Source organism: Felis catus, chromosome B1 (genome assembly GCF_018350175.1).
Source record: "Felis catus isolate Fca126 chromosome B1, F.catus_Fca126_mat1.0, whole genome shotgun sequence".
Classification (NCBI taxonomy): Eukaryota; Metazoa; Chordata; class Mammalia; order Carnivora; family Felidae; genus Felis; species Felis catus.
In genome coordinates, this window is record NC_058371.1 from 13419479 (window position 1) to 13434742 (window position 15264).

At 41.9% G+C, this 15264-nt stretch overlaps 2 protein-coding genes across 12 annotated transcripts in view; one reads left to right on the forward strand and one right to left on the reverse strand.

Moving 5' to 3' along the window:
• Positions 1–15264, forward strand: part of TENM3 (teneurin transmembrane protein 3) — a 1304603-nt gene that overhangs the window by 677896 nt on the left and 611443 nt on the right. Inside the window, exon 1 of one of the 11 annotated variants that reach the window (XM_045056765.1) lies at positions 3571–3692. The exons of 9 other annotated variants lie outside the window; for them this stretch is intronic. The gene's annotated coding sequence lies outside the window, so the exon portion shown is untranslated. Of the gene's footprint in view, positions 1–3570; positions 3693–4240; positions 4335–15264 lie in introns of those variants that run through there. One more of the 11 variants, XM_045056764.1, reaches the window with a different exon arrangement.
• Positions 2578–5426, reverse strand: LOC111560087 (translation initiation factor IF-2-like). The gene is made up of 4 exons (XM_045055919.1): positions 5253–5426; positions 3899–4461; positions 3578–3671; positions 2578–3026 (listed from the first exon to the last, which is right to left on the reverse strand). The coding sequence occupies exons 1-3, from the start codon at positions 5424–5426 to the stop codon at positions 3617–3619; spliced, it is 792 nt and encodes a 263-aa protein (XP_044911854.1). The 3' UTR covers positions 2578–3026; positions 3578–3616.

Consider the following 15264-nt stretch of genomic DNA (forward strand, 5'->3'; position numbering starts at 1 on the left):
TGGCTCCCTCAGCCCTTGCCTCCCTTCCTTATCAGTGCCTTGAGCCCCTCGGGTGGGAGCAGTCCGGTCCGATTTGAGCCCACGGTGAGGCCATCTAGCCTCAGTTCGCTGGAGCAGATGTAGTAATTGCCAAGAGTGGCTATGAAGTGAGCGGTTGCCCAAGAGGCTCCGCGGAGAACGTCACACCTGCCTGACCCGGTGCTCCCCCCCTCTGCACGCCTGAAAGCCCCGCATGTCAGAAGAGGAAGTGGCCCCACGGGAGGGCGGGGGACAGCTGCCACCCAGCCTCTGCAGCTCCAGGCTGGACCCTTAGGAACCGGAGGGAAAAAACTGACGGCCCCCAGCCCCCCAAAACATCAGGCTCCAGGGAAGGCCCACGTGACGCTGATAAAATGGATAAGTACCGCCTTCAAGTGGGTGACCCTCAACTGAGGTGGGGAGTTGTTGCGCAGCAGATCCAAAGGGGGTGGGCCCTTTCTCTTCCTGGCCAGCATACTGGAGAGGTATGCAAGGGCCGCAGGCAGGCTTTTCCAGGGGTGGGGGGTGGGGGCTGCAAAGGGAGCTCCGCAACCTTTTTTTGTTTGTTTGTTTTTTGTTTTTCTTTCGGTGAGCTGCGTATCCTTGTGACAAGGGGACCCCACGGGAGGGCGATGCCGGCGGCTCGGGCCCCATCATCCCGTACACGACCGGCCGCGTTAAGGCGGCAAAGTCACCAGCCGCGCCCGGCAGAGTTTGCTGTGAGCGGCCAGAGGCTTGCAAAACAGACAGCCACGTCTTGCATTTCTTCTCCCGCTCGGGGTTTTTTTTTATTGCAGCCGAGGGCACTGCGTGATCTACCCACCACCCCCGCCCTCCCATGACAGCAGCTCAGCGAGGCAAAAAGCCTGATGGTCACGTAGCAAGCTGCCTCTCCGCTTTCCAAGGATGCATTTGGAGGAGAAAGCGAGCGGTGTAGTTGGGCAGTGTGCAACATCAGCTTTTCCTAACGACCTCCGATGATGGAACTTCTTTGTTAGTGAGGGGGGCCGAAAAGCCCGCGAAGCCTCAAACTTAACACACATGAACTGCCTGGATTTCGGGCTTCGTCTCACGCACGCAACGGTCGCGGAGGAAGCCTGCGCGTTTTGTCCACCAGTGATGCTTAGCGTAGAGTGCACGGGGCTGTGTGAATGAATTCTGGAGTATTTTGTCTGTATCGTGGGCAATTAGTGGGAATGCTCGGCGTCACATACTGAAAAACTTTGAATATCGTGTAACAGGGCGCTGGGCTAGAGACAAGCTTCAAGATTTATTACCATTTCTAAATTTTATGAGTTCTATTGTTTCTTATGCTCATTACCAGCTTTAGCTATAATAAGGGCTGAAAAGAGAAAAGAGCTGAAAAGAAGGAACACGCCGCTCCCCGACCTCACCTCCTACCAGCAATTTAGTTTTGTTCTGGCCTCTTTCTGAGGTGTCTTACTTCCCTGTGTGTGTGTGTGTGTGTGTGTGTATTCCTGGATAGTAAAGTACAAAAGAGCTAGGGGGAGTGTTACATGGACACTTTGGAAAGTTTCGAACACTTAAAATGGTTTTGTGGGAACTGGGCCACAAATGTGATTTATGAAACACCCTACCCGTCTCCTTACTGTCACATCAGGGATGCAAACTTTAAGTAGTTATCTGGGGCAGATCTTCACAATTCGAAAGTTTTCTTAAGAAAAGGAGAATGGCTACAATGAGAGGGTAATAATCATTCATTCCCTTCCCCCCACCCCCCCCCCGCCTTGTTTTTTTTCAAGTGTGAAACACACAAGGCAGGAAAGAGACTGATCCACTCTAGGCTGACTCTAGATCCCTGCCGCCCCGGGATGTGCTTGTGCGCCCCGGGAGTGGGGCCGTGCTGATCACGCATTACGTTACTTTTAGGTGCGTTTGGTCATTTAGCGACTTCGGGAACTCAGAAGCACTGGGCACACTAATTCAAGTTCAGGGATTCTCCTTGTCAGTTCTACCCAAAACTTTGGAGAAACTCTATCATGAAGCCTCCGGCTTTCCTGGGGGGGGGGGGGGGCATTACTCTTGTTTTCAGAGTGCTTACTCTGTTTCTTGGTCTGCACGTGGTTACAAATGTGCGTGTTATTTCCTTCAAGCGCGAGTCTGGTTAGGTGCAGGTCGTTGCAATCCTCTGCTCTGAAGTTGAAAGTGGAAGATGGAATGAGAAGGCTCGGAGCTCACTAGGTTCCTCTGCCAGGCTTCCTGGGTCAGGTTTGCCAGCGGCCCATTGAGGCCTGGGACACTAATTCTCAGCTACACCCTGGAGGAGGGGTAGGATGCCCCCAGAGGAGCCAGGCGCGCTCATCCTCCCCAAGCGCGCGCGCCCCAGCCCGGCTGCAGGCGGGTGCGGAACAGGTTCCAGAAGGACGGAGAGCCAGAAAGCAGCTCTTCGAAAGTCGAGGATTGGGTGTTTCGAAACTCCGGAACAGCCGGAACTTAGGTCCGCCTCGGTGGGCTTCCTTTACGCCCGGGAGACTGGGGCTGGGGAGCCGGGAGCGAGGGTGTTGCAGGGAACTTAAGGGAGTACAAAGTGACAGTGTCTCCTGGAGAGCAGTAAACTTTTATTTTCCTCCCACATCACACAGAGTGGAAGCAGGGGAGAACTGGGGAGGGGGGCGGCGTCGGAGAATGCGGGGCGTGGAGCCTTGGGAGGACTCCAGAATCCGTCCCCACCGGCCAGCGCGCGCTTGTTGGGGCGGTCTTGGTGCTTGAACCACAGGGCGGACACTTGTTCGCCGCCGCCGGTGCCGAGTTGGGGCTCGTGTATAACCCCTTCCCGCGTGCGAAGGTCATTTGCGCTTTTCAGTCTGGGACGAGAGGACACTCTGGAGGGGAAGGCGCAGGTCATTTTCAGATCCTCTTGTAAGGGACGGGCCGCCTACCGGGAGTGGAAATCCTTAATTATACCGTTCTGCCTCGGAATCCATCTTCCCGGCAGTGTCTTGCACTCCTACCTCCTCGGGTGACTCAGCTGACCTGAAATGCCCACCCTGTGAAAGATCAAGAAAAGTAGTTTTCTAAGAAGGTTAGAGGTTTGATTACACACAGAAGTGTTTCCACTTCGGTCCAAAGCAATTACCCGCCCCTTCCCCCCTCCCCGACCCCGCTCCCCGCGCGCGCGCACGCGCGCGCGTGGCCGGGAGAAGAAAAGGACAGACCCCTCCGCCCCCCACCCCCGCACGCACGTACCCCCGCACTTTGTAGGTGCGTGTGAATTTCAAATGGCGCTGGGAGTTCATTAGTGTTTGCAATCAGCGGCGGGCAGACCCCTCATCAGAGCCGAAAGCCTGCAAGAGCCATTCATCAGCGTGAAGTGTTATTCATGGATGACCCCTAAATCACGGCAAGAGTAGTAGAGGCACTGATTGGTCACAGCATGGGAGCCTCGGAGCTTTCCCGTACCCGACGCGGCCTGGAGGAGGGGAGAAGGGAGGGGCGGCGAACGTGGTTCAGTCCGGCAAATCCCATTTGACAGAAAAAGGCAGTAAACGGGGAATCTCTCTTTTTTTTTTTGAATTAAGAAGAAGAAGAAATAAAGTACCTGTCATCTTGACAAGTGGCGGAGCGGAGGAGTCCAGGATTATAAATGATCACAGCCCGGTCCAGCTCGCCCCGTGATTGGGCTCTCCCGCGATCTGCACCGGGGGAAGCGCATGGTAGGCTCGCCTCCTCTGGCACACACACACCCGCGCGCGCACACACACATACGCACACACACACACACACACACACACACACACGCACACACAAGGACACGTGTACGCGCCTGGTCTCGGGCACACTCGGCCCGGCGCGTCCCCCCGTCGCACAATTAAGGTCCTGGATGCCGCTCCCTGGCACCGCGCCCCGCTCGCCTCCTCACCTTCCCCGCTCCCTCTTCCTCCTCCCTCGCCGCCAGCCGTCCTCCGGCTCCCCCCGCCGAAAACCGAAAACTCCGGCCCGGCCTCTCCGGCCGAGCCGGAGGCTTCCAGGGGGCCGGCGGGAAGGGAGAGGGGGAGAGCGCGGGGGAGGAAAAGAAAGTGAACTCATTGGCGCTCCGGCGCGCGCTGCCCTCCCCTCGCCGCGTCCCTCGCCCGCCGCGGCCGGGCGGTGGGCAGGGAAGGAAGTTGTAACACTTGCTGTCCTCTCCCCCTCCCGGCCCCCCTCCCCCAGCTCCCACGCTCCGCTCCCTCGGCGGGGCCCCCTCCCCCGCGCCCGGCTCCTTTGAATTTGGCCAAGTCCTGTGTGTGCGCGCTGCTCGGGTGGACGCGGCGGCTGCGGCCGGGTAGCGAGCCGGCGGCGCGGGCGAGCCGAGCGCGGTAAGTGCGGCGCCGCCGCCGGCGCGCCCTCCTTCCTTTCTGGGGTCCTAGTGCCCGGGCCGCGGCGCCGGGAGCGGGAGGGCGGGCGGCAGCCGGCGCGGAGCGCGGCGCGTTTCCCCGCGCGGCTCTGGGAGGCGGCAGCAGGTTGGCCAGCCCGGGTGGCCCGGGAGCATCTCCTCCGCGCGCGGTCGCCCCCGGGTCTGGCCTCCCCGCACCCGGGCTCCCCGTCCCCGCCCCTCCCTCGCGTCTGACACCTCCGGGTGCCTGCTCAGGTGGGAACTTCGCCGGTGCGTGTCGCCGGAGGAGCTGGGCACGGCGCTCCGGGTCCGGGGAGCCCCGGGCTCGCGGGCTCCCCGAGAAAGGCAGCCCAGAGGCTGGGCGCTCCGTGGGGGCAGGGAGTCTTGCTCTGGTCGGGGTGATCCCCAGTTCTGTGGCGCGTCCTCTGAGAAGGTATCTCAGAAGATCCTTGGGGGGGGGCCTCCAGCGAGCGGGAAGCCCTGAAATGTCACCAGTTTCCGGGGAAGTGGAAAGGAGGCTTCTCCAACTACCGGGGAGCCAAGTTGGGAAGGAAAGAAGGACGGAAACGAGGGGCTGGGGTGGCGTGGGGAGTGCTAGCTCTCGACTGAAACTTCATCCGGAAACTCTGGATGGGGCTGGAAACAAACAAATAGCCTGAACTGGGCATTTAAAAAATTGCAGGCTTACGGATGTGCAACTCGATCGCAGGCTGTATCGTGTTTTGCAACCAGTTAGAAGGAGCGTCAGATATTTTAGATTGAGGTGGGTTGTGTCTGATCTCTGCCGAACACCTTATTAATGCACTTTGGATTCCATTCTTACTGCCTCACCTTTAAAATAGTTGTGACGGTAACCTGCTACTAATGCTTATTGAGGAGAAAGGGTCACAGGTAATTCTACCTCATCATACAGCAGGTACATTTGTTTTCTGTAGTCCTTATAATTTAAAGCTAGAGAAAAGTTTCCGGGTACTTTTGGGTAAGTGCAGTGGAGGTGAAAGGGTGAGAGCTGTCCAGGCACTTTTTCCAGGGCCCCAGATAGCTGGGATTCCGGAGAACAGCACTGTCCCTTCATCGTGCTCTTTTTATCTTCTGACAATGTATTTGTCAAACATTTGTAGGCTCTGGCAGAATCCACTGGGTGGTCTTCTCAGTAGAAATAGAAATATGTTCACGCATTACCTTTCCTTTCTGTTGTCAAAAGGAAAACAAAAAACAAGGTAGGACTGGCATCTTTGGAAAGCTTGGAAGAGTACCCCCAAAAGGTAGCATTGCTACAGAACACAACTTGGGCTTTGATTCCTTTAGTGAATTTGTTTAAAATACGCTGTGTACCCTTCTCCACCCAGTTGCCTACCTGGAAAAGTATCTGTGGTCTGTCTAGGGTATCAGGAACAGAGTTTAGAATTAAGAGCAACTGCATAATTAGAATTCATTCTAGATTTTAATATTTCAGTTGAAACAAAAAATTTACAAATACACCCAGAACCTTACTTTGTGTACTCCTGAATACGTTCTTAATTATCTAAAACTTCTAGCTTTTGTTTCTTAACATAGGAAATTCTGGCAAGAGCCGTGAAACTTTCGATTTGTGATTCTAAATGCAGAGCAAATATTTAATTCTTGCTCCAAGAGTGAGAGGTTAGTTCAGTAATAAGACTTGCTAATCTCACTTTAAAATGTCATGGCATTCACAAATTACTCCTAAATTCTTCAAAGATAGGAGTTTATAATGAGTTTAGTTATTTTGTATTTTAGGATGCTACTGTACCTCTCTTCCTGTTGCATTTTCCCTAACAATTTGCCTTTTTTCTTATTTGAATTTGACTATTCCTCTTTACTCAAAGGTACTGTTTTTTTGCTCGTGGTACATATATTTTCTTGTAGACAATTTAAAAAAGAATATCTATTATGAGGGAAAGCAATTCCTTTAAGTAAGACAGGTATATTTTTACATATACTACCCAATTTTTATGAAATGTATTTATATATACTAATCACAATCCCAGGGTTCATATATTTGAAGAATTTATTAGTATCCTGTGCCAATAGCATTAATGTCAGCAACTCATAGACAGGGAATATCAACCCTAATGAAGATTTCTTAATTACGTAAAATAAAGCAGATAAAATGATAGTAGAATTCTGACTGTCCCCCCCCCCCCAAATTGAACCACTTTGCACGGCTGGGTTTATTTTCTAGGAAGAAATGTTTTAGGTAAATTATAGAGGCTTTTCTTACTATGATCTTGTAGGCGTGTCATGAGTCTTTTGGATAGAAAAAGAGAAGCTGCTTTATTAGGGGGAAGACAAAGAAGATAAGGATGCTTATCTGTGAATAGAAGAAAGCACCTAAATAGAGCGAAAAGTTTTAAATGTATTCGGAAAGAAAACCTAGCTGAACAATAATAATCCAGTTAGCAAGTTCAGGCTACTCGTTCTTAGCTTTGCTTCTGAAAGCCAAGAGTTAAAATTATTTTCTTTGTAAAGAGTCAAGCAACTAAGAAACCAGGCAAAAGCGTATGGCTATCGTTGGGAGTAGGATGACCTATCAGAAATACTTGATCAACTTTGAGCGTGATGTACAAAGAACGATGTTTTTGGAACAGCTGTGAAAGCATGTTTGGAAATGCTCAAGTCTGCCCTGCCTACAATCGTACTGGGAAGTAAGTCCTGAAGATAGCCATAGTTTAATATGAAAGCACCGTAAAGACAGCTTTATTTGTTTATCAGTATTGATCCTTGTGGTAAATACATTACCTTCTTTCTATTAAGCTTTATTTATCCCTTAATTTTTTTTTTTTTTATTTCTGGGCGGCGAGGAATGTCATCAAGGTATTATACTTGCGTGAATCAGTGTTTTCAGCAGTTTTAATGAATTGTCTGCCCTTTTCCTTAAGATGTGCTGTAGAAACCTGTTAGGCACGTTCAGTGACACAATGCTTATCTATGCAGTGTTTTATTTGATAGTCAAATGTCTATTTTGACTTTCAGAACACACTTCCTTTACTTCGATTGAAAATATCAGCAAAGGATACAGTAATTTGCTATCAAACTTTGATCCACACCCCATTAGACATCCCTTTGAATTTTCAGCTAAAGCCAGTGTTCATATTTGTGTTATAAAGTGGAATTGTAGTCTGGAGAAGAGTTTAACACCCATTCAAAATTAAGAAGTGTACTGAAAAGATAGCATAATAGTGGAATGCCACTTAAAAGTTTTAATAACTAAGTCTTTAAAATTATGTCATGTAAGCTGCTTTCAGACCACATTCAAAACCCTTATTTTAGAGATAGCAGCTGTTTTAAGAATCCTGATGGACATTTTGTGCTAAAAAAAAATTTATAAGTTTCAAAACTGATTAATTATTGTGTCGTATAAAAACTGATTTATTTCATACTTTTTTATACCAAGCATTACCATTATGAAGCTCTCCTTCTAATTGAGATTAATGTTTCTGAGCAAAGAAGTGGTTTAGAGGGCTGCATTCATTTTGAGTGCTGTTGTAATCAATTTCAGATACAGCATTCCATGGTGGGTCAGTTTGCATCCAAACCTGCCTTATTATGTAGAATTAACTTGTTGGTGATTGATAGTAATACTTCTACATCTTGAAAAGTCATTTGTTTCCAAATAAGTGTGATGGCTTGTATGAGTTTTAAAATATTGCTTCTTATAATTAAAACATCCTTTTGGGGACATAACTTGAACTTTCTCTAAGAATTATATAAAGCATGAGGAAACAATTCATTATTACGTATTTGACTAAGATAGCCTTTTTTCCCCCCTAGATACAATATGCCTCAGGTGTATTTTCTTGTTCATCAAAGGGCTTTGTGGTCTTTAGGAATTACAAATGGTAAACATTTTACAGCGGGGTTATTTCCTTTTTGGTTTGTATCAGTGTTCTCGTTGAGTTTTTCGAGGAATTCTTAGAATTCTAGATGTACATCTTGCACGTGTGTTGTAACATTATTTCATAAGGTGGTGGGTATTACCCTGACACGAAAGATAATGCATGTGGAGGTAGTTCTTTATCCTCTTTGGAAACCTGGAAACTCGGTGGATATTATGGTCCCTACTGTAATATTTTCATTTGTATCTTACTTGTGTCTGGTCTTAACCTCATCAGCTTTTTCTTCTCTTTTGAAAGGCCACGTTAAGATTCTCTTGGACTTTGGTCCATATTACATTGTTTACTGCGATATACGCTTGCAGTCTCAATAAAATAAAATATTAAAAGCATAGAATGTGAGATTAATATAGATGAGTATTCTAATATAGCCATAGTCTATAGGATTTTTAAATAAAGACATCATGACTGCTTTATAGGGAATATGACGTTCCCACAGTGGCATTGCTTTCTGCCTTCAGGAAAAAAAAAAGACTTGGTGGGAAATATGTTTATTATATTTTAATTTTTTTCACTGTAATGATAGATTATTTACATTGAATTAGTGTTTTTCCAGTTAAAAACATTCACATAAAAGAGTTTGAAATGCTAAAATAATGTGCTTAAAATACACATTTTCAAAGCATCATTTTAGCCACCCATTGGAATATAAACCTTCAAAATGCAGAAACGTGCTCTAAGATATATAGGTGTTTCAAACGCCAAAACTATGCAAGGAATCCTTCATTGGAAACAATGGTGATTTCTTTTTATGGTTTTGATTAAATAACTCAGGTAACCGTAGTTTGTTAGAACAGCTCTGTAGAATTCCTGTAAAAGATGGTCATCTACTGAAACCTTCTTCTTTCTACTTTGAATGAGTCACCGAGCAAATTAATGTCAATATCATAGAATGTACTCACAAGTCATATGAGTGTATGATTGAAACCATTCATATAATCATGGTGATGATGATGATGAAGTGATAATAAAAAGGAGACTTTACTGGCCTGTTGCTACTCTTGCAGTCTTAGAAAAAAGCTAGCACTGGGGTAGCAGTGACTTAGTAAACAAGTTTGTGATAGGTGGCAGTCTTAACTGAGTTCCAAGACTTGAAGGAGGTAATAGATGGCTTGAATGTTTCAGGAGCGTACGTGGAGTATAGTGTATCACATTACCAAACTACGGTTATATTCTTTCCTGTAACGTAAGGAGTTGATGATCCCTTATAGAGATATGGCAGTTTTAAAAATCATTTCCCCCACATTTGTCGTCATCTCTGGCTTACCCTGGAACATACAGAAAAGAGATTGTCCCTTTTGAAAATGAAGTGTCTTGGGAAAAACAAGTGCATATATTCACACCTGTAGTTTCATGTTCAATTATGTGAAAGTAATTGTGAGATGCTGTTTGTTGATAAAGTATTTTCCAGAATTGGAGAATACTTTTTACTTCAATTCCAGAAGCTGGGGAGGAGTGGGGATGATGTGACTTGGTTTGCCCTGGGGCGGGGTCATATTACTTAATAATAAGCAGCTATTTTATAACTGGGTGTAGTGAGTCTCTGCCTTAAAACCAAAAGGAGATACGGAGAGAACGAGGGGGGGCGGGAGAAGTGAAGAAGAGGAAGAGGAGAGAATATGGATATCTTTTATAAAGAGTGACGGTCCTTTGAGCATTTTCTGTGTGTTGCAGTGTGTTTGACAGAAAAAACGATCTATAAAGGGCAGATTTGGTCATTGCAAGTTGATGGGGTAAGTACAAGGGAAAATTAACTTCACTTTTCAGTATTTGTGTTTTAGATCCAAGAATGTGAACATCACCATTGTTTAAAAATTAATCGAAGAAATTCCAAATATTGTATATGGGTCTTCATATTGGAAGAAGGAAAGAAAATATATAGGAAAGAAAATCTATTAACAACTCTATTTGTTTATATGGGACTGAATACCAAATTACAATTTTATAATTCTCAAATTTATATAGAGACTTAAAAACAAACACTCTGATTACTTCAAATGGTCATTTAGGAGGTACTTTACAAGGTCACTTCTCTCCGAAGATGAAGCTCATAATCAATATATTTTAGTCATTCTGTCATCTCTTCGCTTATTAGTTACACTTACAGAATCTTGTGATAATTCCTCTTCAGATTGGCACAATTTAGAAAGAAATAACAGCTCAGTAGTGACTAGCTGCCTTCAGTCTGAATAGTAGGGTGACGTGAATTTGTGGTCCCTGCTTGATCCAGAAAAACAAAAAAAAAGAGATATTCTTTTATGAGAGTGGATTCTTTCATCTTGAGTTCAGTTAAGCTCAACGAATAGTGCACGATGAGAATTGTGGAGCCACTATCATTGCGAGGAAGTGAGGTGTCTTTCTGCTAACAGGGGCGTTTCCAAAGAGAGGTCTTTCTTCCCCCAGGAAGTTGTAGCATCCCTGTTGTCTCCGGCATTTGGCTTCTGTGCTACAGTGGTACCTTAGGGCAGCTAATATGCTTGGACTGCACCTTGGAAGGTATGTTATGCAGAGAGTGATAAGACAGGACTGAAATTAATTTAATTTATGAGAAATGCATAAGGTATTTTAGTGGGTTTGCATGCAGCACTTACAAATACGGTAATATTGGGATATGTATATTTGGGTAATATAAAAGTTATCCTATTGAAAAGGATACTTGTTTATTCCTTTAAAATGTGACATCTGTGCTAATACCTTTATCAGAGATTTTGAAATTTGTCAACATGTAGGTGGGAAAACTTGGCAAGGGACTGGTCCTTTTTAAATAGCTCTTAAAAAAAAAAAGCTGGCACAGGGCTTGTCATTTAAAATAATTATGAAAGCCAGAAGACAGCTGTAAATTTTATTTCTTTCAGAATTTTTAATAACTTCCAGCTAAAGAAAGCTGTCAGACCTATAGTTTTTGAAGAACAAATCTGACTTTTTTTTTCCTCTGAAGAACAACAAAAAAACATCTTGAACAGTGTTTTACGTTTTTCTATACCTATAAGCAAAAATGAAATGACTATTTAAAATGTAAACTTTCTCACTTAAACTTTATGTCATGATAAGATGAGAATAATAACTGTAGGCAAAAATGCTGCAAATAATAACTAATCTAGGAATTTAAATAAATACAGAAGAGTGATTCACTATAATATAAAACAGGAATAAGAGCGTTAGTAATAACCATATTTTGTCTCAGGATTGTCACAAAAATAAGGCATTCTTCTTACAGAAGTATTGTTGAATTTTATGATAGCATCAATAATAGTTGGAGAATAACCTGACACAATCAAATTAACTGAAATATTAATCTTCTTCATGTTCTCTTTAAGAAACATTTCTAGAGAATTAGAAAGTTCCTGAAAATAATCATACCTTCCAGCAAAAAAAAAAAAGATGTTTGTTACTTTACAAAGCTGTCAGTGAATTTGGGTTCAGAAAGGGGTGAAGGTTGAAGGCAACTTTTGCTAGGGTATTAGCACTCGAATTAAAACAGAACAGACATTTTCTGTCTGTAATATATTTCTAAGTTGATATTTCGATCTTAATTTTCCACCACTCTTTTTTTTAATGAGGCCGTGAGCATATTCAACCACTTAAAAGTAAATTTCAATTTAAACAAAAGTTAAAGCTCTTCCTTGTAGGTAATGTGTGCCTGTCAAACCAGAATTAAATCCTCACTTTCAGAGTAATTTTTATGCTCCCTTATAACTTTTTCTTGCCAAATAGAAACAGCCTATTCTACGTTTCCTGTGATTGAAAAATTACATGAAACAAAATTCTCCCTTACTGGTTACTTTTGCCCTAGAGTATACAGTCTCTGAATGAGAACATGGTATTTCAAAATATTTTATAAACAATAAACAGCCCTCAGTTGTTAAGTTGATTTGCCAATAAGGTTTTTTTCTTTGTTACTGATTTTAAAATTATATGTGTGGCAGAAAAGAAAACTTCTTAAATGTTTTCTATCTTGTGTTTTGATTGCGATAGGATTTTTAATATTATGTTTTCATTTGTATGGTGTTAGGTGGTATAGTATATGTATAGTGTTTCACCTTTAAAGGAAAAGAAATCATTGCAAAGGATAGAATTTAAAAATTAAGCTTATTTTTTAGATGACTCATACAGGATTTGAAGCACAATACATTGTAGTTAAAAATGCAGTGTTCCACAGAAGTCTGTATTTTATATTTTCAAATTCAAATATTGGTTTACCGATAATATAAATAATTAGACGTCAATAATTTAAATTATTTACACTTACGGCTTTTTTTACGTGGTTCCACTTTTTTTTTACGTGGTTCCACTAATCAGAACTTCACATTCTTTGTTTAAATGGCTATTATGCTCTATCATCCATAATTAAGAAATCTAAATAGATTAGTAATCAAAACATAAACCGACTCCAATATAAGTTTTTAAAGAACCTAATAGGAATTACGATGATTAGGTCTAGTGCTCTTAGAAACCATAAAATGCTGTAATAACTATCCTATTTTATATACTCCAGATATTGGGAGACTAGTTATTAATACATATGTATGCATTATCCACACAGATAACCAAAATTTTATTTGTTACAAAACTGTAAGATGAATGAGATACTAATATTATTTTGCTTAACTCACACGGCATGAATGCATGCATTTGTAAAATGATAGATATATTTTAAGATGCATCATTTATTCGTTTTCTGGTTTAAAGTATTCTCAATAAAATGCATATTATCTTGCATTTCATTGAAGTACCATGTTTAGCAAGTTGGGTCAGCCCTCATAGCCATGGCAGAAGTCTAATCTCCTCTACCTCAAGTTTTGTATAAAATCTGCTCTTTCCAATAACATCCTTCATCTCCACTGTGCAGGTGTTTTCTGAGATTTTGACAAAGGAGAGATCTGAAGGAGACGACCTAGTGCTTGTTTTAAGAGATGCCATCAGTTGATTCGGCTCACATCATCTGATGACAGTAGCTTTTAAAACTGTATTGTACTTCAGATAGGAATTTTAACATATCAAGTTTGGCGAGTTTCATATTAAGCCATCAGCACAGGGTAATTCTGAATTACTTAACACAAATCATTAATGTATCGCGTATTTCATTTAAATGTGACATAAGGTATATGAATTGGTTGTATAATTACCACTTGAGCTTTGAAAAGCCTATAATGCACGTTAAAAATCTTAAATGTTCAAGAAAGCAAAGTATTGGGAGTTCTCAGTCTTGGAAATTGTTATTAATGTAAGCCTTCTAGGGACTCTAATTTTTTTTTTTGTTATTTTGTTTTTACCTTTTCTTTTTCTTTCTTTCTTTTTTTTTTAATGTACCTTCCAGTATTATCACTTAATTTAAGTCTGGAACAGTAGCATGTGATTTAGGAATAGATGTAAATTATTAGTACACATTATGTATTTTTTCCCCCCAAAGGAAAGCATCTTAAGGCTTTCTGGGTGAGGTTCTGGTTCCTTTAGGATTAAGAAGCGTTGGTATAAATGGCTAATTTTGGTAGAAGAGTGTTACATAGTTTTTAAGTCCTCGTTATTACTTTTAAAAGAATATCCCATCAGGAATAGGAAGCTTTGTGGATAAGCTGCCACTCTTTGATGAAGGATTATACATTCTCCCCTAAATCTGTGATCCCAGAATCTGTTACACAATAGTTTTATCAAGTAGCATTGGACTGGCTTCGCCATCATTTCGTTTCCTTGAAAAAGTTCATTGCTTCCTTTCCTATATCGAATATTTATGTAGAATTTTAGTCGCAGTATAAATTTTGGGCATGAATAGATCCAACTCCTAAAATCCAGAGGTTAATAATTTGATACAAAACAAGGAAGCCTGAAAAGTTTGGAAGGACACTTTTACATTTATGCCAGATGACAAGTGAACTGATTATCGTGGGGTACTCAGTCATTTAAGTGGTTTGTCTACACAGAAAAGTCTGCAGGGTCTGTGGCCTGATTGAAGTTCCTTGTAAGCTTCTCCCATGTTGGTAATATTCAAAGCAACTTGAGACAGAAATAATAACATGTAAAAATGAGGCCTTCACATATTATTAGTTAATTTTCTGTGAACGTGTATGCAAAAAGTGAGCGTATTGTAGCATGGTTTTATCATAGATTCTTAAAAAAAGAATGGATATTCTGTTATGTTATTATATTCCCATTTAGAATGAATAATTTCTTGCAAAGCATTAAGAGTATGATAAAAATGTGTCATGTTCTAGGGAGATTTTTTTTTAGTAAAAGAAATATATTAAAAATTGAATGGTCAATTCATCCTATTAAAACATCAAATATCAAATATTGGTTAATTGAGACATTTTAACTATAAAACACAGTGATGCTTCATTAAAAAGCATAATTTATGATAGGCAATTAATTTCCTTAATAAATGAATTCTTATTTCTGAGCACATTAGCTTTTCAAAGTTTAAAAAGAGCAGCAAAGTTTATCATAAAAATTGCAAAGTCTGGAAGTAGGTGCATTTTTTTTTTACAATTTAAATCATTCTAGTTTTTGTATGCTTATTCATTGAATCATAGTATATACATTTCAGAAAATGACATTTCTGAGTTATTATCCCCTTAAACTTTTATACATGCATAAATAGATATATCTGTTGTGGAGGATACATGAGTCGAAAAGATTGGTTTTATTCTTAATCATTATATTGAACATATTTATGAAAAGCTATTTTAAAATACTGCTTTTTTAATGATCACTTTCATATAACAATTGATTATGTAAACCATCATCAAAGATTCTAGGCTTTTATAATTGGTATAAACACGAGATTAAAAAATGAACAGTACTACCTGGAAACTACTGGATGTAGCTGAGTTTCAAGTACTTTCTAAGATGTTTTAGAAGAATTTAATTAAGACCTTAAAATATTTTATGTAGACATCAGTCCATGTTTCCAATTGATTATTACTACGAAAACACAGGGCTTATTACACTGCATGATTGAAAACCATTAGTTCATCATGTTGCCTATTTTAAACTCTTACAATA

Bases quoted from the DNA above. Each gene is read 5' to 3' on its own strand.
- LOC111560087 (XM_045055919.1), bottom strand. From the start codon at position 5,426: ATGAAGGGACAGTGCTGTTCTCCGGAATCCCAGCTATCTGGGGCCCTG. The intron at 4,462-5,252 runs GTAGAATTACCT...GCCGCCTCCCAG, and splicing joins TGTACCTGCTGTATGATGAG to AGCCGCGCGGGGAAACGCGC. The intron at 3,672-3,898 runs GTGAGGAGGCGA...CCCCCGGTGCAG, and splicing joins AGGAAGAGGGAGCGGGGAAG to ATCGCGGGAGAGCCCAATCA.